The 20,458-nt window shown below is 36.7% G+C and overlaps 4 protein-coding genes across 4 annotated transcripts; all 4 read right to left on the reverse strand.

The window, feature by feature from the left end:
* Positions 1-141: 141 nt before the first annotated feature.
* On the reverse strand, positions 142-3,634 carry LOC114731960 (metal transporter Nramp5-like). Its single transcript, XM_028919229.1, has 13 exons — positions 3,536-3,634; positions 3,292-3,373; positions 3,134-3,174; positions 2,725-2,803; positions 2,508-2,612; positions 2,305-2,414; positions 2,040-2,221; positions 1,880-1,949; positions 1,603-1,776; positions 1,394-1,498; positions 1,168-1,299; positions 973-1,068; positions 142-875 (listed from the first exon to the last, which is right to left on the reverse strand). The coding sequence occupies exons 1-13, from the start codon at positions 3,632-3,634 to the stop codon at positions 540-542; spliced, it is 1,611 nt and encodes a 536-aa protein (XP_028775062.1). The 3' UTR covers positions 142-539.
* Positions 3,635-5,464: 1,830 nt separating this feature from the next.
* On the reverse strand, positions 5,465-8,729 carry LOC114731951 (metal transporter Nramp5-like). Its single transcript, XM_028919217.1, is given in 14 exon segments — positions 5,465-5,741; positions 5,744-5,831; positions 5,926-6,021; positions 6,117-6,248; positions 6,344-6,448; positions 6,557-6,730; positions 6,859-6,928; positions 7,029-7,210; positions 7,379-7,488; positions 7,627-7,731; positions 7,889-7,967; positions 8,300-8,340; positions 8,465-8,549; positions 8,622-8,729. Coding segments are annotated over 14 exon segments (1,623 nt in total). The 3' UTR covers positions 5,465-5,493.
* Positions 8,730-10,075: 1,346 nt separating this feature from the next.
* On the reverse strand, positions 10,076-12,116 carry LOC114731968 (pentatricopeptide repeat-containing protein At1g77405-like). The gene has a single exon (XM_028919239.1). The coding sequence runs from the start codon at positions 12,072-12,074 to the stop codon at positions 10,707-10,709; it is 1,368 nt and encodes a 455-aa protein (XP_028775072.1). The 5' UTR covers positions 12,075-12,116; the 3' UTR covers positions 10,076-10,706.
* A 1,002-nt stretch (positions 12,117-13,118) lies between these two features.
* Positions 13,119-17,442, reverse strand: LOC114731961 (replication factor C subunit 2). Its single transcript, XM_028919230.1, has 13 exons — positions 17,329-17,442; positions 17,168-17,246; positions 16,974-17,053; positions 16,373-16,495; positions 16,194-16,263; positions 16,036-16,109; positions 15,509-15,629; positions 15,308-15,370; positions 14,559-14,618; positions 13,846-13,971; positions 13,668-13,751; positions 13,384-13,486; positions 13,119-13,300 (listed from the first exon to the last, which is right to left on the reverse strand). Exons 1-13 carry the CDS (start codon positions 17,370-17,372, stop codon positions 13,119-13,121), a joined length of 1,209 nt encoding a protein of 402 aa, XP_028775063.1. The 5' UTR covers positions 17,373-17,442.
* Positions 17,443-20,458: the final 3,016 nt, after the last annotated feature.

The raw sequence follows: 20,458 nt of genomic DNA on the forward strand, positions 1-20,458 counted from the left end.
ATGACTTGTCATCACTTACTGGCGTATGGAAATAGTAAGTGATCAGCGGGATGATTCAACAATCATCAACAGGGAAAATAAACATCAAAATATTGGATTTACATGCACAGTTAATTCCTTTTACAAATGACTAGAGGGGGCTTAGAAGAAATCAGTTACATTGTTCATTACTAACATTAACGACGGTTGTAGGCATCAGATGATGTCTGCATCTCCCTCACAACCGAGCATCTCAGGGATAGGGTATGGCAACGGCCGACCAGTTTATCGACAAAAGTTGGGTTGTACCAGATCGAAGAAGTTTACATTGCTCCATAGAATGTGAAGGCGTGGTAATGCCCTGAACTTCCCGAGAGTACAAGAGTCTAAGGTTTTTCACAATCTATTCATAAATTTCATATGTCGGCATGCCGAATATAAATATCTCTATCTTCTTCATCCACGAAGATCTAGGAACTTGATGAAATTTGAATCTTGGAATTACAGTACATTCAAATTCACACGGAGAACCGCAAGAAATTACGGATACTTGCCGTCCCCTATTCTGGAAATGATATGTCGGCTAAATCGTCTCTGTAGGGAACACGACCCAACTCCAATTGCCCATTAGGATTCATCAACCCCTTTTCCATGTGGGTTTGTACTACTGGGTCGTTCTTCGTCTCAATATATGTCTTTACGGTGTCTTTCCTAACGGTTAGGTAAAGTACCGCCATGACGTACGTTGCCATTAAAGGAAACACTATGATCCCAATGAACACTTTTGCAACCTTAGGTAGACTGCTATGAATTAGCCAACTCACGAACCCTGTAATGAGGTAGTACACATTGATTCCAATTATCCCTGTCCCGAGAATCCATGACATGACTATGATCTGTACACAAGTTTTGCCACTTTTTTATTCAATTTTGATTTTGATTTTGATGCACAATGGATCACATAAAGGCGAAAGCGAAAGAAGAACAACTCACGATGATCGAATTCTTGTGAGGACCCATCTTGGTGCTGCTGCTGCTAAACTTGAGAAGTGGGATCAAAGCGAATGGAAGCTCAAATGAAAGTATCATCTGCAAAATCATTTTCATGAACAAAGTCACGAATTTGACACTAGCACCCAAAGTGTGAGCTTTGATGATAAAGGAATGACAAAGTTTGAAATCGCAAACCGAGGCAATGATGATAAGTCGTCCTGCCCCAGATGATCCACCAATAATGGAGACAATAAGACTAGGAGTTATTGCAATAGACCTAGTGACCAAATTCCTAATCCATTTTTTCATCTTGAGGTCCAAGAAACCCTATAGAACCAAACAAGCCAGCCAATTTCAGGAAACAATAGTCTCCCACAAAAATAATGGTTGGAGAGGACGATGATAATGATTGTGGATTGACCTGCATAATGTATTGCCCAGCATATGTGCCAGTAATAGTAGAGCTTTGGCCAGAGGCAAGTAGCGCAACCGCGTAAATGATTGAGCTGGACCGTCCCAGAACATTCTACAAATACAAACGATGAAAATGAAGGATGGCCGGGAATTAAGTGGCTAACGGGGATTAAATTCGATGTAGTGATTGGATTGAAATTATGGAACTGCGGGAACCTCGAGGAGGAAAGAAGCAGAGTTAAGAGTAAGATCGCTGCAACGATCTGCATTTTCCTCAGAAATGTCAGGGGCGGAACAAACAGTGCCAGATACGGAAATTACTGCCACATTGATTAGAAACGCTATAAGGAGTGCAATTCCACTCTCTATCAGAAAGTATCTACATGCATCCTGCATTGGAAATCAATAAAACTTCATCAGTGACGTAATCAAATGAGATAACTTGTTTTGAAAACTAATCATATCTGGGGGAAAAAAAATTAAAATTGCATACATTAACGCCACGCACTGTAGAGGGTACTTGTCTAGAAAGCACAAGAGCAGAATGAAGGAAGATGTTGTGGCTGCATGAGTGAGGTGAAAAGAGATGAAAATGAAGGAGGAGAAGATGGTAATAATATTAATGGGGGGAAGGGGAAGGGGAGGATACGTACGGCATAACAAGAGCACCTAGAAGGGCAATAGCGTCGGCTGTGGCTGAATGACCACTGAGTTTGGGCACAAGCATGCCTTTCACTACATCAGAAGCTGCTGGCTTTACGTAGCTCATTTCTCCCCAGAAACATCCCGCCATTATAAACACTAGCATTGATATCACCATTTCCAGCTTCCTCACCTTATCATCCCAAGTGCAGATTAAATAAATAAGATCAGATCAAGCTAACTATGGGGGAAAAATATGCTAGAATAGTAGTTTACCCCAAATGTCTGCAGACCCAGGAGCAAGAGAGTGCTGAAACCAGTTAACAGAACTCCGGCCCATAGTGGGATGTGGAAGAGGATGTTGAGAGCAAAGGCGGTGCCAATTACTGCCACACAAGGTTGCACATATATAAATTAAAGCTAATACAAGAAGAGTACGGATAGATATATAAAGCAAACATTAATGAATTAAGCAGTACCTTCGGGGATGTCAGCGGCTATGACGGCAGACTCGGCTAACAACCATAAGCAATACTTGACCAACAAGGGATACTCCGCTTTACATAATTCCGAAAGGTGTTTGCCTAATTCCCAGAGATTCAAACATATATCACCCTCAAAAATGTTTTTTCACGTACATATGTACATGTATCATACGTGTTAGTGTTATATATGCACAAGAGAATAATTAATTACCAGTGCTTACGCCGAGGTTTGCGGCCAACGACTGAATAATGAGAGCAAAGATGAGTCCAATAAAAATCACCCACAGCAGCTGCAAATCGTAGCAACCAAGTCATCAATAGAAAAATTCTATGGGCGCCCACGTCCAACTTGATCTGTTCCATCATACACTGTGCAATTACGTACACTCATGCACGTAAATGGACGTCTGTGTGTATGGCAATAAGCTTTTAGTAAGTTTAAATTACATGGCTGATTTGGTTCAATTTTGAACAATCATGATTGCATTATCAATAAAAATCCTTCCACTCCTTTTCATTCTTTCTTTAGACGGCAGCTCTGAAATGGAACCAAATGGACCCTATACTTGTGAGTGTTAACGGGTGCTGCAAATTTGTTGGGACTTCGATATATAAGGTACCTCATATCTGTGGTTGGCTCCGGCTTGGAGATCAGTTTCCACTGCGATGACGATGAGTGATGACTATTTTAGCCATAAGCAGACACAACATACACGAGCAACAAAGTAGAGAGAGAAATTAACTAAATGGTCGAAGAAGAGAGAAGAAAGAGAATTACGGTTTCCAGGATCAAGGTAAGCCAAAGAGACCAAGAAACCCGGACCTACAAATGCCAGGAACTTCCTCCACGCTGGTGGTTCCTGTTTCATTTGCAACACTACTATTAACCACACAGCCTAATTAACAGCCAGCTGCTAGATATATTGCCCGCACATACATACATATAAAGGTAGCTATACCCAAATTATGATTGCAGGAAGGGGTAGTATACTGGGGAGATAGAGTATGAAATGATCAAAGACCTGGTGATTTGACTCAGCATTTAGGGTAGATAATGGAAGAGATGCCTTCAAGACTGCTTTGTGATTGGCAGCTTCAAGATGCTGCTGTGGGCTTCCCATTGAAGGATGTATACACTGGTAATTAATCAAGTTTTCTTACTGGTTTTGTGGGAGTGAAGAAACAAGATTGGAAAAGGGATTATACAGTTAGAGTTCAAAATGAAGTTGAAAACGTTCCATGAGTTTCATATGTCAGCCTTCGGCACGTCACTGTCTGCTTGCATAGCAGACAAGAAATACAATACAAATACAGAAAACGGATTCACTATCAGCTTATCTTCCCCATCCACAGTACTGTCAAGTGGGTGATTTATTTATCATTTATCGAACCAAAAAATACTCTGACGCTACCTCTTCACTGAATTCCATTTCTATATTTCTTTGATTTTTTTTTGACGACTTGTATATTTCTCTGATTGGATTATATATATATATATATATATATATGTTTGTGTGAAAAATAAGGAGTAATACTGCCGCTTGCACTATTTTGTGCGTTGGAGGGCTAATCCATCATGACTTTGGATCGGTCATTTCATATATACTACAAAATTCTAAAATTTGTGCCAGGTAAAAATATTTCTTTTATTTCACAATGTAAATTTCCTAATAAAATCAACTCTGAGAATGAAATTAAACTCATAACTTTATTTTTTTTAATTTGAAATACAGAGTCATGTGTTGCCTGGGATATATATAATAATACTCATTCGGTTCTAAATAAAAAACCTATTTTATAATATAATTTACACTACAAAATAGGTTTTATATTTAGGACCGGAGGAGTATCATTATAAAATTAATTTTACAATCCATTCAAATTTAATGTTGAATAACTTAAAGTTAAATTAATTAATCATTAAAATATTTAAAACCTGGGAGGCCCTCAAATTTTCAAGAAACAGGCGAGGTACATATTTTGCACAGGTAAATGATAAGGATAGGCTATGAAAATCCAATTATGTTCTGAAGAACCCCGCTATCCTCGGCGATAACGCAAGTAGTAAAATAGGATGGGTGATGAGGATTAAAAGTGACCTTCAATTTCTTTTAAGTTTTGTGACCAATTTCTTGGTCTCATATGCAGTTGATGATGAAAGTAAGGATCGAAAATTTAAAAGTTGGACTATATTTCAAAAGTTTGATACTTTTTTTCATAGTAAAATCTTAGACAAAATTTGGGCTCAACATTCAACTGAAGCCAAGGATGAGACGCTTCAATTACTCGTGATATTAATGTTGGCAAGATGAACTTATATTATATTATACCCTCAGTCATCAGCCTAAACATCCCCACTTTAAGAGGCCTTCCTGTTTGGATGAAAGGGTACATTTCCTACAGCTGAGCCCACTGACGAGCCAAGTTTGATGCTATAATGCCAGACCCATCGTCATTAATTACGGGCCTCCTTTGGCCCAAAAAAATTATTTACAGGACTGGGCTTTTGTTGCGTTATAGTTATGCCTCTGTTACGGTGTTTAATAAAATTCAGGTCTCAATGTGCGTCTATTCTCAATATCTCTGAGTAAAAGCAGGAGGAGGGGGAGAAATAAGTGAAGATATATAACTCCGTCGTTCCAACTTCCAATAAAGACAACTCTACAACGTCGCGCATAAGTGCGGCAATGCCCGTTGACTTCAACAGAGTATATACGAAACTTGGGTTTGAGGTTTTATTCATTAAATTCTATAGGCAGGATACCAAACACAATTACCCTTTTTCGACCCATCCGCAATGATCTAAACAACATGATGAAACTTATATTGGAACACTATAGCACAATATTCCAAGTGCCACCCGGAGAAGCACGTACACAAGATATCAGAGACACTTCTGCAGGAAAATTTTTAGAATGAACGAGCTTCGGATGTTCAATGCTGTGGTTCTGGTAAAGCGACGATTGGAATTAGGAGTGGCCTATTCAGGGAATGGGACGTCGGCTAAATCCTCTCTGTAGGGAGCATGACCCAACTGCAACTGGCCATTATCAGGATTTACGAACCCCTTTTCCATGTGGGTCTGTACTGTTGGGTCGTCCTTCGTCTCAATATATGTCTTCACAGTGTCTTTTCTTAGGGTCAAATATATCACCGCTGCAATGTAAATTGCCATCAAGGGGAAAACTATGATCCCAATGAACACATTCGCCACCTTTGGTAGGCTGTGTGAATTAGCCAACCCACGAACCCTGTACTTAGGTAATACACATTGATTCCGATTATCCCTGCCCCCAGAATCCATGATATGATGATGATCTGCACGTAATTAATTAATTGTGTCACGTCTCATGCAATTTTGATGCACAATGAATGGAGCATATAAAGGTGAGAGAGAAAGAGATGGACTCACGATTATAGAATTCTTGTGAGGACCCATCTTGGTGCTGCTGCTGCTAAACTTGAGCAGTGGGATCAGAGCGAATGGAAGCTCAAATGAAAGTATCATCTGCAAGATCATTTATTTTAGCACAACCAAATCGAAAATGAGAGTTTTGATGAAAAATAAATATAACGATCAATTAAGTTTGAAACTATACAAACCGAGGCGATGACGATGAGCCGTCCAGCCCCAGATGATCCACCAATAAGGGAGACAATAAGACTAGGAGCTATGGCAATAGTCCGAGTCACCAGGTTCCTAATCCATTTTTTCATCCTCAAGTCCAAGAAACCCTGTACAACCAAACAAGTCAGACAATTTTATGGAAACAACACTTTATTATAATAATAACAATGGCGGGGAAGGATGATAATCATCGTAGAATGACCTGCATAATGAATTGCCCTGCATATGTGCCAGTGATAGCAGAGCTTTGGCCCGAGGCTAGCAGTGCGATGGCATAAATGGTCGAGCTGGACCGTCCCAGAACATTCTACAGATCAAAATGATGAAAATGAAGAGTGTGTGTGAGAATTTAGTGGTTGATATTTGATTAAATGTGACGTAGTTATAGGATTAAAATTATGAGAATGTCGGAAACCTTGAGAAGGAAAGAAGCAGAGTTAAGAGTGAGATCGCTGCAATGATCTGCATTTTCGTGAGAAAGGTTGGGGGAAGCACAAACAGTGCCAGAGACAGAGATTACTGCCACATTGATTAGAAACGCTATGAAGAGTGCAATCCCACTTTCTATTAGGAAATATCTACAAGCGTCCTGCATTATTATTAATAAAATTTTATTAGCGACGTGATTAATTGAGACTGTTTATTTAGAAAAATTAACTAAAAAGTCAATTGTGCAGCATGAAGTTGCTATGGGAGGTAGGGAATGGAAAGGCTTACATTGATGCCACGCACGGTATTGGGGATTTTTCTAGAGAGGACGAGAGCAGAGTGGAGAAAAAGGTTGTGCCTGCAATAATTTAGCAGAGTGAACAATTAATTAAAGCTGGTGTTTAATAAATCAAATTAATTAAGATGATGAATCAGAGATTATAAGGGAGGATATGTACGGCATGACAAGAGCACCGAAAAGGGCAACGGCGTCGCCGGTGGCTCCCTGACCACTTAGTTTCGGCACAAACATGCCTTTGAGAACCCCAGAAGCTGGTGGCTTTACGTAGCTCATTTCTCCGAAGAAACATCCCGCCATAATAAACACTAGCGTTGATATCAGCAATTCCAGCTTCCTTATCTGTGTACACACACGCACACATATATATCCATCAAATTGTATTCATTTAATCATCCTTTTCAACACAAAACTGACCTTCCAATATTATATTCTCATTTCCATAATCTCCTACCACAATCCACAACACCATATATATATATTAGTAACGTGAAATCAAAGCCTGTTTACCCCGAATCTTTGGAGACCCAGAAGCAAGAGAGTGCTCAAACCAGTCAATAGAACTCCAGCCCACACGGGGATATGGAAGAGTATGTTGAGAGCAAAGGCGGTGCCAATCACTGCCATATAAGTTTGAACAAAGGAAAACATGATTAGACAAAGGTAATTAATAATTTAATGCGACATTCTGAGTTACAGGTCATATTATATCATCAGAGAATGATCGCCAAGGAAAAATAAATTATATTCCAGAGTACCTTCAGGGATATCTGCGGCTATAACGGCAAGCTCGGCCAATAGCCATAAGCAGTACTTGACAAACCATGGATACTCCGCTTTACACAATTCCGAAAGGTGTTTACCTTGTCAATTCAAATATACATACGCACAATAAGTTATGAAACAACACGTAATGATAAAAAGAAAATTTGTATCCTAATTACATGGCCATCGATCAAAGGTGAGCAAAACTGAGTGTTGGTGCTTATATTACGGAAAGAGAATAATTAAATCAATTACCTGTGCTCACGCCAAGATTTGCAGCCAAGGACTGAATGATGAGGGCGAAGATGAGCCCAATGAGAATCACCCACAGCAGCTGCTCAGATGGCAATGGCAAGAAAGTCAAGCGAAAAATTCTCATGTGCCCCGCCCCATCGATCGAATACTAATTATATATCCCTAATATTTCCCGGAATTTGATTCCTTCTTGTTTATGCATGCAATTATACATGGACCCTCGTACCGTGTACGTGGAAAATCTTTCAACTTCACCTTCATTAGCTAGTCTCTATGTATTATACATTATCTATGCTATTCAAATTTAGAACCGAATGGACTAACACATTGAGGGGTAATTCTTAAAAACAGTGAATTATATGTGAGTGTACTGCGAGTTTAATTTGTTGGCTTTGGATATCGATCAGGTACCTCATATCTGTGGTTAGCTCCAGCTTGGAGATCAGTTTCCACTGCAATGATGACGAGAGATGAATATTATTCATCAATTATAAGCAGACAAAGTAATTATATACACGCGCACACGCATATAAATAGAGGAGGGGGGGGGGAGAGATTAAGTAGAGGTAGTCTTACAGTTTCCAGGATCAAGGTAAGCCAAGGAAACCAGGAAACCAGGACCTATAAATGCCAAAAGCTTCCTCCAACCCGCAGGTTGTTTCTGTTTCATTGCAACAACATGGTAAGTATCAAAGTAAGACATAGATGATGGCTGAAACTAGAAATGAAAGACCTGTTGCTTTGAGTCCGCATTTTGGACAGGCGGCGGAGGAGAAGCGTCCACGGCTGCTATCCGTCTGCTACCTCCAAGCTGCTCCTGCTGCTGCTGCAGGCTTCCCATTGGCCTGTGCTTCTGTGGTGAGGAAGACAAGTGTGTTTCAAAATGTTTGTGAGTGAAGACACAAGAAGAACGGGTTGTATTTATAGTCTAAATGAAGTTGACACCTTCCATGCATATATAATCAAAGTGATGTCCAAGTAGTATAAAACAAATTTAAGTTTCTTTCTTTGAAAACACTTATGTCTTGTTCAGGTTATACAGAAAACGAGATTTTTTACATAAAAATCAAGATACATAATATTCATATTATTTTATTTGTTAATTAATACCTATCTCATTTGCTCAATAACGAAAGGAATTATATATTTGACACACCTAATACATTCTTTTGTGTGTGCGTGTATGTAAAGAATCATTCCTGTTAAATTGATTGACCCAAGGGGAAGCAAAAGCAGCATGATTCGTGATTTTATACTCATTCAGTTAGATAATGTTGTTTTTAAATGTTGAAGCTCAAGACAAAACGAGTTGATAACTTAGCCGTCCTTAATTATCCTCATCCTAATTTGCGAATGCAGCTTGCCTTTTCACTTTAGATTTGGGTCAACGCTAACTTGGTTGTCTAGAATTTTAAATTGTTCTTATTGAATAGACAACATAATATGTCTCAGGTAAAAAGAAAATGATATAAATAGAGACAGTGCTTTGGAAATTTATTTTTTATTGACTCTGTTGTGTGTATGTGTGTGTATCACTTTATTTAAAATTTTAGAACATTTAAATTTGATTACTCTCCAACAGGCAACTTATATACTATATTTGTCCTGTTGCAGAAAACAATTAAATCAACTATGATCGGAAGAAATAAGTTCTGTTTTTACTGATGTCGCAAGTAGACGAACGGCTGATGAGGATTAAAAGGGATACCTTTGACCTTAATTATCTTCAAGTCTTGTGACCGATTTCTCGGCGTCATGTGCAGTTGACGATGAAAGTGAGATCCAAATTAAAATCTTACAATACATTTTATAAGTTAGATGACTTTGCAGTGCCATGCTGCATCACTCGGTTGATGCATTATATCCTAATTTGACTGACATATTTATACGATAACATTCCAGAATATACAATTGTATTATTAGTGCCTTCAATGCCTCATTTATGTAAGGTATGATTCATGCCGCTATACTTTATTATTTCTCAATAAATTCTGACGAACGCCTCGACGGATATCTTGTCTCCACTCTATTGTTTAGTAGTTATATGAGTAGACTGCTATCTTACTTATCACTATATGCAAACTTGTTTTGCACCCCTTCTTTACTGATGTAGACCCTAACAGCTAAAAGCCGGCTAAATCCAACATAATGGGTACTCACTGATTTCAAATGGCATGGAGCGGGACGCATAAATCGTTTTCCTTACACAAGCATTTCTATAATTTATATTGGCACATCACTAAAACACGTATATTGAAAAAAAAAAAAAATCAGATCACGTGAATGGGAATGCATTCCACAGCCATTTACAAGCTTTTACGTTTGATTGATGAGTTGTGACAAGTACATTTCAACTTGTACGATAGGCGCATGAACATGATCAAAGAGTATATCACTCAATGAGAGCATTTTGCATCAGCTGGGAAATTTGACAGGAAAAGGAAGACAAGCATATGGAGTATCGCCGGTCCTCTGAATTCGAAGTAGTCCGTTACGGCTAATATGCAGTATCATCTTACGCACAGCAAATGCCAGGTCAGGTTCTTGCTTCTTTGTAGAATGGTTGTGGTTGTCAGACTTGGCTAGCGTCGAACAAAATGGCACTACTATAGAGACTAAAATGCCATCAAAAGTTCATTCTCCAAAGCCAACCTCTGCGAATAATCAAAAACTCTCTCCGATTAAAATAACAGCTACTCACATGAGGACTAAGATGATCATGTCCTGAATTTAAAATAGCAGCAAGCCGCAATCTAAATAATATTCAGCATTGGAACATACTGATTTTTTGAACATAACCGGTTCCATTCAGAAGAAATCAAACTACTTCCATTTCAGGATATCCTTTGCGAGCCATAATTGGTTTGATTTTCATGGTCTGCATGTATCTGCTCCGTATCCCATCTCTTATTCTCTTGTGCACTTCTTCGCTTAACAAGCTGGCCTCTCCCACTGAGTGCAGGGCATCACAAACCAATCTGTATGTATATTCTCTGGGTGTTGATCCTCCATCAACCAACTCAACAAGGAAATTCCGAGCATCAACAACTCTTCCAACTTCACACAAAGCATGAATAATAGGGGTATATGAACTTGAAGTGGGTATTCCATGATTCAAATTCTGCATACGACGTAACATCTCAATAGCTTTGTCTATCTCATTTACGGCACTATAATACCTAATGAAAGAGTCATATGTAACTCGATTGGGAACACAACCTCTTTTCTTCATATCTTCAAATAATTCCAATGCTCTATCAATCCTATATGTTTTACAGCAACCATCAATCAAGGCATTATACGTCACAAAATCAGGAACAAAGCCCTTGAAGAGCATTAGGCGAAACAGATGGTTAGCTTCCCACAATCTCCTCCTAGTTGCCTTCCTACTTCCAGTTTGCATGCTAAATTTGCAGTAGGAACTTATTAAAATAGTATAAGTAAATGTGTCAGGTGGGCATCTAAAGCCAGGAAGCTCCATCTGCTCCAACAAAAACCTTGCCTTTTTGTAATATCTCACCTTGCAAAGAACATATATCATGTTGTTGTAAGCATATACGTCCGGTTTACAGTGGTATTGCTTCATCCTATAGAATGTAATTAATGCTTCATTAACTAATCCCTCTTCTCCTAGTACTTTTATCAAACACGTAACAGTCGCCGTGGTAACCAACCCACCAGTCCTCCTAGACATCTCCTTCAGAAAATCCCAAAGAGCATTCAGTTTATTCCCTTTAGCCAATACACAAGCCATCTCCCTGCAAGTGGTCTCGTTGTGGGTAAATCCAAAATGGTTTTCGACCCAATAGTAGAATTCAATTGCTTTGCCCAATCCAAGCTTGACCCTCTGTGGGTCTCTGTGAGCAGCAGGGCCAAGAACAAGCACATTCTTGCGAAGCTTATCTTCTTCCTCCTTGAGCTTGCGTTGTTTCAGAGGAGCACGATGCCGGAAACCTCCCTGACGGCCAATAGAGCGAGAGGACTGGAAAAAGTATCTGGGAATAGACCTTAGCACTTCCGAAACCACATCAACCGTCCACAAAGAAGCAGCATTGGGATTGACAGAAGCTGATGCAGCAGCCAAGTGGGTATCAAAAGCACGGTTTTGAATCACGGCGACGAGTACCTGGTTCACAAGGTGTTTTCGATGCCAATGCACGGGCCTGGTTGGAATCATAAAATTCATTATTATGCCACGACCGAGACCATTTAATATGCAGCCTATATGGGGGAGAGAATGTCAACTTTAAAAACAAGGAGAACATGATCACAAACCATGCAATCAAATTCAAAATAACAAGGTTGGCTGAGGAGGGATTTGTTCAGCCGTTCAGGGCCTAGGTACTGCTTGCTATGAGAAAAATAAAAAACAGAAAAGGGGATTAAAAATTTTAATAAATTTGATTTGAAAAATTAGAGAAGTGGGGTTTTAAAATTTAAAAAAAATATAATAAAAATTAATTAAAAGCTTTTATCTTCACTTTTCTAATTTTTCAAATTGAGTTTGTAATGGATAACGAAAACTCATTTTTATTTTGGGTATACTAGCATATAAAAACTTATCTAAGTAGTTTAAATTAAAATGAGCGCTATCACAAATGAACAAGCTTTTATTTGTATTTACTTGATAAATAAAATTAAATAAAGATAAGGGTGGGTGGGTAAACTGTAAAGTTCCATGTAATGTAATAAAAAATAAATAAATAAAATGTTTTCTTTTTCGGGTCAAAAAAGAAAATGTTTTCTTTAGTTAAGAAATTGAAAGTATTTCTTGTTTGTTTTCCTATCAATGAGAATTTAAATTTTGTATTTAGAAAAAGGAAAATAAAGTTTTCAAGATAAAAATTAATATTTTTTTACTATTACAACTAGAATTACTTATTTAACTATATTTTATTTACAATGATAATTAAAAACAATTATTTGAAAACGCTTTCTTATTGATAATGATTAAGATAACCATTTTTATCTAATATATCAAGTGATATATCCTCGTTTAATCTGTTTTTCCTTACATCACCCAATTGTTTTTGTCCAACCAAATATAGATTTGCCGATCAAGCGTCATTTATTTCTTTTTCTTTCCTTTTTCATATCCATTTCTTTCTATTATCTCAACTTACCATCTGTGAACAGATGGGCCAATGTGAAATACATATCAACCAGAACATACGCAAGATTCGAATTCTTCATACACGTTGCCCGGGATATTGCTGGTTATGACGTTTTATTATGCAGCTGATATTCCACAGTATACTTGTCTTTCTGCGGCATAAACACGGGAATCTTTGTTCTCTTTTTCCCTTATATCGAACACAAGTAACAAGATCGCGAAGCTATTTGGAAGCCAATAACAATAATAGATACAGATTACAGTCACATGGCAAGTTTCCGCAAGACCAAGACTCTGACCTGGCCAGCATTACATAGTATGAATTTTAGTAGACTCTGGTCTTTTTTAACAAGTTGCATGTGCATAATTTTATATTCATAACTATCCCTCGAAAGAAAAAGTTCTGGCATGTTACAGCAAGCTCGAATTGTATTGCTGGCCACATCAAGAAGCTGCAAATATTCATCGGCACCATCCACAAGGCACTGCAAATCCACAAGCAATGAATAAGAAATGAGCCGCACAGGCCTTGAGCAAACTTGTCAAGCTTCTGAAAGCCAATTACAAGATGCCGAAGCCCCAATCAAGGAGCAAGCTGAACTACAGTTCTAAAGGACAAAACAGGATGGTCAAAACTTCTGACAAACCATAGGGATCACAAAGCACCTTATCTGCTTCACCCAATTTCTTGGATATTCTTGCCTTCTGTTCATCTGATATATCACCTGCTTCAACAATGGCCTCAAATAACTGGGTTTAAAAAAGAAAACAATAGATCCTTCAGTAAAAGAACTGATTCTGCAATTATTGGCAAAAAGGATTCCCCAAACTGGCAAAAACAAACCTGAGTTAGTAACTGAGAGACTGGATATCCTTCTGCAATGAAATCATTGACCTCCTTGTTTGCTAGATCAAAATTACCACTTTTACATGTTGCAAGAAATGCTTGCACAACCTCTGTTGGAACGACCTGATACATTGAGAGATTTTAGGAAGTCAGGAAACTACAGGGTGAAAATGAATAAAGAATTTAAACAAACAAGTGTCCCCAAGGAAAACAACTAAAACGCAAATGGCGTCGAAATAAATACATGACTGAATTACCAATCAGTTAATCATTCTAAGAACTGCCAATAAATCGGTTTCATGGCAAGAACAGAAGATTTCACGTAGGAAGCCGCTATGAACAATAATTATCATCCTTAAACACAAAATAGCATATATTACTTACTGAAAAGTGAACTTCTATATCAAGAGGCACAACAAACATTTTTAAACCCGTTTGAGAGTGAGTGAATGAGAGGTGGGGAATTATTTAAAAGGGGAAAAAGACAGAGAAAGAAAAGAACAAATGAAAGCAACAATTTCATTTCAAACCCTTCAACTTTTTTAGGTCAGAAAGATACCATTAAGCAACAGCACCATTGACTACATAATAGCCAGTTTTTACAAACATTATGCCAATCACGATGACTCCAAAAAAAATTTTAATGCATGCTGTATTTTAACTTTTCTCCAAAACTTCACAAGACAAAAAAAGTTAGTACCACAACCTACCCCAGAGACAGAAATCAGGTCCTTTGAAGAAATTGAAGATCCAAATAAGCGGGCAGCCGACTGCAATGTCAATATGTTAGTTCAAATGACAGATGGAAATGCAACCATGCGTAGATGCTTGATGCTATGCACTAAAGCTCGGTTATTGCTGTTGCCAGAAAAGAGATTAAGCTACCAAAAGATGAAAAGATGCAGTTGAAATCTGTAGCATAAATAATGGAAAAAGAAGCTTCATCCTTATTAATTTTGAAAGACTGCTTCGTCAAAAAATACAATACGATTTATAAAGTGTTCTCAATGAAGGGAACATAAACAATTAATAAAGCAACTCATCTTGGCAGTACCACCAAGTTTTTAACCAACTATTGTGCACAAGAGAATCAGAAATTTTTCCCATAAACTAGCTTTACACATAAGGTAAAAGCAAGCATAGTAGACCTACTATCAAACAAACTTGGAAAACTACCAACAACACTTTAATTTGGTAGATAATCCCTATTTTCCAGAGAGCAGCACCATCAGCTTAAAGGAATTAGCAAGGTTTTTTTTTTTTTTTTGGGGGGGGGGGGGGAAGGGGTAAGCAGAACTGGTTGGAATCACACCCGTTAACACACGCGCACCAGCACTCACAAGTTGATCCAGCTCAGTTCACAAAGTTACTGACCCACTAAATTTACAGGAAACAGCCATCACGAGAAATCACAAAATCTGAAGGTCTATAACTTACGATATCAAAGAATGTATCTCACCTGTAAGTATGTAATAGCCCTACGGAGATCTCCTTGAGAAATGGAACTAAGGGTTGAAAGAGCCTATGAAGGCAAAGAAGCATTAAATATTTCACTAATATGTCGACAAAACCACCATAAATACAGAACACACACACACACACACACATGTATTCTAAACGACATTATTGCTATACAAGCTCTAATCTTTTGGATTCCCACCTCAGAATCAAGATTAAGCCCTTCTTCATTGCAAATGTACAGTATCCGGCTGCTCATGATTTCTTCTGACAGCGGCTTAAACCTGAATTTTGCACACCTTGAAGCAAGTGGTTCTATAATCCTACAAAAATTCATAACCTTTCTGTCATAAAACCCAAAGCACATCTCTCCTTGATCAAAGCACTGACATGAATTATCACCCAAAAAAAAAAAAAAAAGCACTGACATGAATAGAAGGATAAAATATTGTGCAAATGAACTCTGTAGCTTTATTGTTTTCCGCAGACTACTCAAGGAACTCTAATAATATTCAAGGATATTATCCGTATGGTTCTAACCAAAAGAATGATCCTTTGGGACTGGGTCAAGGCTGATCAAATCGTATAGCTGTTGAAGCATAGAAGATATAAGGGGCAGAAAAAGAATGGAGAAGAAAAAAGTAACTAGTCCTGTGTAGCTTTTTAAATATATGACAGTAAAAATGCTAAGGATAGTAATTTGTAGTTGTAACATGACAGATAAGATACCTGCTAATGTAATTGCATATAAAAAAGAACCTTGTAACCTTAGAGTAAGTTTCCATTGTACGACGCAGAGCATTCTGTACAAAAGAATACAAGAGGTGAGATGACCGTACAACTTCACAACAACCAAAGTTGCAAAAATTAAATGTACCCAAACGTGCCTGAGCATCTTCGGTCATTGAATCGGCCTCATCTAGAACAATAATCTTATAAGGCGGGCATGGGTAACCACTGAATTTGATAACGCGAAATAATGAGAGGAGCGCAAAAAAAATATATGAACAGAACAAATAAAGAAAATCATTCTCAGAAGAGGACTAGATATTACAACATAATATACCTCTTACGCTGACTAGTACTAACAGCCACAGCGGCAAAATCCTTAATCTTTGTCCGCACAACATTAATCCCACGATCATCACTCGCATTCAGTTCCAGCACCCTAGACTTGTAAAGCTCCGGTCTGCAAGATAAGAAAGGTGCCGATCATCAAGATGACAGCAAAGCTGATGAATGAATTAAAGATACTAGAACCCCCTTATGCATATCAGCTTACAAGGTTCAAGGTTGGGTTAAGGAAGACAGCAACAGCATACTAGTTACTGATGAAGACCAAGCAAAAAAAAAAAACAGTAGTGTTAACAAGCGAGTTCTCACAATGCTTCTCTAAACTCACGAACTTATCTCATTCTTTCCAATTTTTCAAACATGAGTATTTCAGGTAATTTATTGCCACAAGCTGTTGTGCATGAAGTGCGTGTTTCTTTCTCCATAGTCCACGGATCTTTATGACTAGATGTAACTGACTAAATTTGTTTTATGACGAGAAATCTTCCATTTTCCATACGTATTCCATGGGCAAATTTACCAAGTTTCAATGTTCTATTTATACATATGTACACCAAAATATGTGCCTTTCACGTTAATAATACAAAAAATACCCGAAGAGCTGATGGGCGATCGCAAGTGCAGTTGTGGTCTTTCCAGTGCCGGGTGGACCATAGAATAGCATGTGCGGGCACTGTAATACACAGCATCGAAGTAATTACATCAGGTAGTGAAAAATCAAAAGAGCATTTTGATGCAAGCAAAATAGGCTCAAAGAAATGCGACAGAAAGGGAAATTAGTAATTACACTTCCGGTTTCGAGGGTGTTTGTGAGTACTCGAACCACTTCATCCTGGTGGGCTACATCTTTAACTTGCCTTGGCCGACTGAGGTCATTCGTAGAGAGAAATCTAAGCAAAACAAAGCAGGATATTGACTATATGAGGAAGAAAAACAAGAAATTCTTACTATTTCTCCACCCATGGCTGGGAGCTCTGAACGATTGGCGCCATCTCCTTGCGTCCACTATCGGATTTCTTGTGTCTGCTGCCTGTGGCCAGTGCTAAGCTGCAAATGCTGACTTGCGGTAGGGCTTTTTCCCGCTCTTTCGAACGCGTCGTTTCGTCGCTTGCGCGGGGTTCTTTCTTGTGGCACACCGACCCCCGGGGGGTTGAGTTTACATTTGTTTTTGCTGGGACAGAGCATTAAGGATAATAGATCCTCTTAAAAATGAATTTAGTATTCCTATAATGTTAAAATTGGATCGTTTAAAGCTAATTTAAATAATTCAGGTCTTAGTAAATACTACCTCGGTTACTAATTATAAAAACTAATCGGCTAATTTGAGGAGATTAAAAAAAACTAATTTAGTTATTTGTAATAAATAGACGTTGTTTTTCCTAAAATATCTTTACTAATCAAGTATATTGGCTAAAATTACTATTGCTAGAAAGATTACTTTAAGAAAAAATGTATAAATATGAGAGACAAAGTAGATTTGAGTCTTATATTTATAATCAAAATAAAAGTCAAACAATGTTTTATATTAAGAACCGGAGGTAGTACTACTTTACATCCTTGATATAAGAGCTAATTAATTAATTTAAATAAATTAAGTAAATTTGTTAAATTAGTTATAACTGTCATTTAATAGAACATTTAACTTATGCAACTATTACAAATACTATTTTGAAGTAAATCAAGAGATAAAATAAATTAAAATTTTATATTTAAAATCAAACTGAAAGTCAAATTAGCTTAAAAAAATAGTATAACACCATAACGTTTATCATTTTAGTGACTTGGTGAACATGGAAAAAAAAAAAAAGGATGCCACGGCTGTTTGAAAAAATCTTAAAAAATGGTTATTGAATTTTAACATTCCAAATAACTATTAGTTACTACACTCATAAAGAAAAACGACTACACTCAAAAAGCGGACAAAAACATATTTTTATAGTAATTCATAATTTAGAATTTTAAAATTCAATTGTCATTTTTTTTTCCCAGCTATTTCTGCATTGATAAATTCGGGCAAATTATGGCTTGTTTCGGGCACTGTATAACAAAATAGATCAGAATCATACTAATTCTTTTTTGGTCTTATTTATAAATTACGAAAAAAATATTTTTCATCTCATTGATAAATAAAGCCAATAAATTTTTTTACGTATATATAATTACATCATTCATCTGTTATTCATAGGGACAAGCTATTAAAATATAGAATATATATTAAAAAAACAACAAAGTTAACAAATTATTAAATTTTAAAATAGAATTAACATGATTTAAAATTTTCATGACTATAGCTGGCAAAAAATTCATGATTATGATAAAAGATATTAAAAGTGCATTAAAAATAAGATCAAATGATTATTACAAGAGGACATTTTCATAGTACGAGGCTACTACGAGATTTTTTCCCCCTGAAATATAGGTAATTAGGTATCCTCATTTTAGAAGCAATCTTATTTGAAGTATTGTTGGGTACTAAATATGGACACCTCTTCCAGTAGGGATTCAAACTTTAGCTTACCAAGTTGTGAGAAACTAACCCTTTTCATTAGATCCAATCCCGTTAATATAGTACGAGCTTTTATAGCTAACGTATCTATACACCCATGGTTCTCTCCAGGCCTATACAAAAGTCAAAAAGGTCGTTTGCTAGAATTACATAAACTGGTTCATACTTTTAATTTTCATTTGTGAATATGATAGTGCAGAATTATATATAGTATAGATATAACTTTTAAGAAAAAAAATTATTTGCGAATCCTTCATTCGTAAATACTCTTTCAATCTTAAATATAAGACTCTTAACACTAGTGTGTACAAGGGTCTTATATTTAGTGTATAATAGTCATATTTAGGACAAGAAGAGTATCATATATATTTTACAATACAAATAATATTTATATTATGTTCCATTGCGGTTAGAGCTAGTCCCTGTTTAAAGTTTAAAAGCGTGTTTGATATCAAAGCGCTCCGACGAAAACCATGACTTTCAAGTAAAATTAAACACACACTAGATTTTTTGTTCATGGCTAGTTGTCTAACAATAATGCTAATCACCATATTTAGACGGGGTTCTGAATTCAAATCGGACACCAATATTTTATATGCGTGCACATATTTGATTGTATTAAATAAAAAATACACACGCCAAGTTACAAGCTTTTCAATTGTCCATGGGGACAGCACAAAGTAGATATCCTGTGACTTGCGAAGCTGCTGCTTGGCACGCTGAGAAGGGATGAGGAACAATCAAAACTATCCATCACCCTATCACACAACTTAAGTAGATATTCTCTATATTTCTTGTATAAATTTCAAAAAATTAATTTACGAGTAACAAACAAATAGTTAAAATTAATTAAAAATAATAAATACGTTACAAAAATAGTTTTGGTCTTAAACATGCTTTTACAATAAATAAGAAAAAATAAATGAGAATATATAAAAAATTTGACAAGAGTACATGGAAAAAAAAAAGAGAATAAACAATTAACGACAAAATTTTAAAAATATATTAAATATTTAGACAAATTTCAAATCAAAGCTTATAAAATGGATTACGTTTTTCTTTAAATGTGAAACTTATAAATAAAACCGAAAAAAATACTAGTTTTTCTGTTAACACTAATATTTCAAATATATATATATATATGTCGCTATTCTCTCGAAGAAGTCATGTAATCCAAAGTATAAGTTATGCTTGTATTATTAGTTGGTAAAAATAAGAACTTTTAGAAAGATTCAAAACACATTTAATTAAAAACTAGTATTTTTCTTAATATATATCCCACCATTATTTTTTTTTCCTGCCAACTATATCCCACCGTTAACTGTACGTCTAGTCCATGCCCCACATTATAGTGTCTGACCAAACGTACACTGTTTTAAACGGAAGAGGTGTGAGTTTCTTAACCATCGGCTATTAAATTTGATTACCAGGGTAATAAATATGAAGATGACGTGCTTTGGAAGGTTATTTTTAGGTTAAGACTTGACCCAATTTGAATTTGAGTTAGTTCAAACCATCAATTAGAACATGATATCCCCCCTAAAAATTATATGAATATTTAAATATATCACC

Source organism: Neltuma alba, unplaced genomic scaffold (assembly GCF_004799145.2).
Source record: "Neltuma alba isolate B1F8T4 unplaced genomic scaffold, ASM479914v2 tig00012865_pilon, whole genome shotgun sequence".
In the NCBI taxonomy this organism is placed as follows: Eukaryota; Viridiplantae; Streptophyta; class Magnoliopsida; order Fabales; family Fabaceae; genus Neltuma; species Neltuma alba.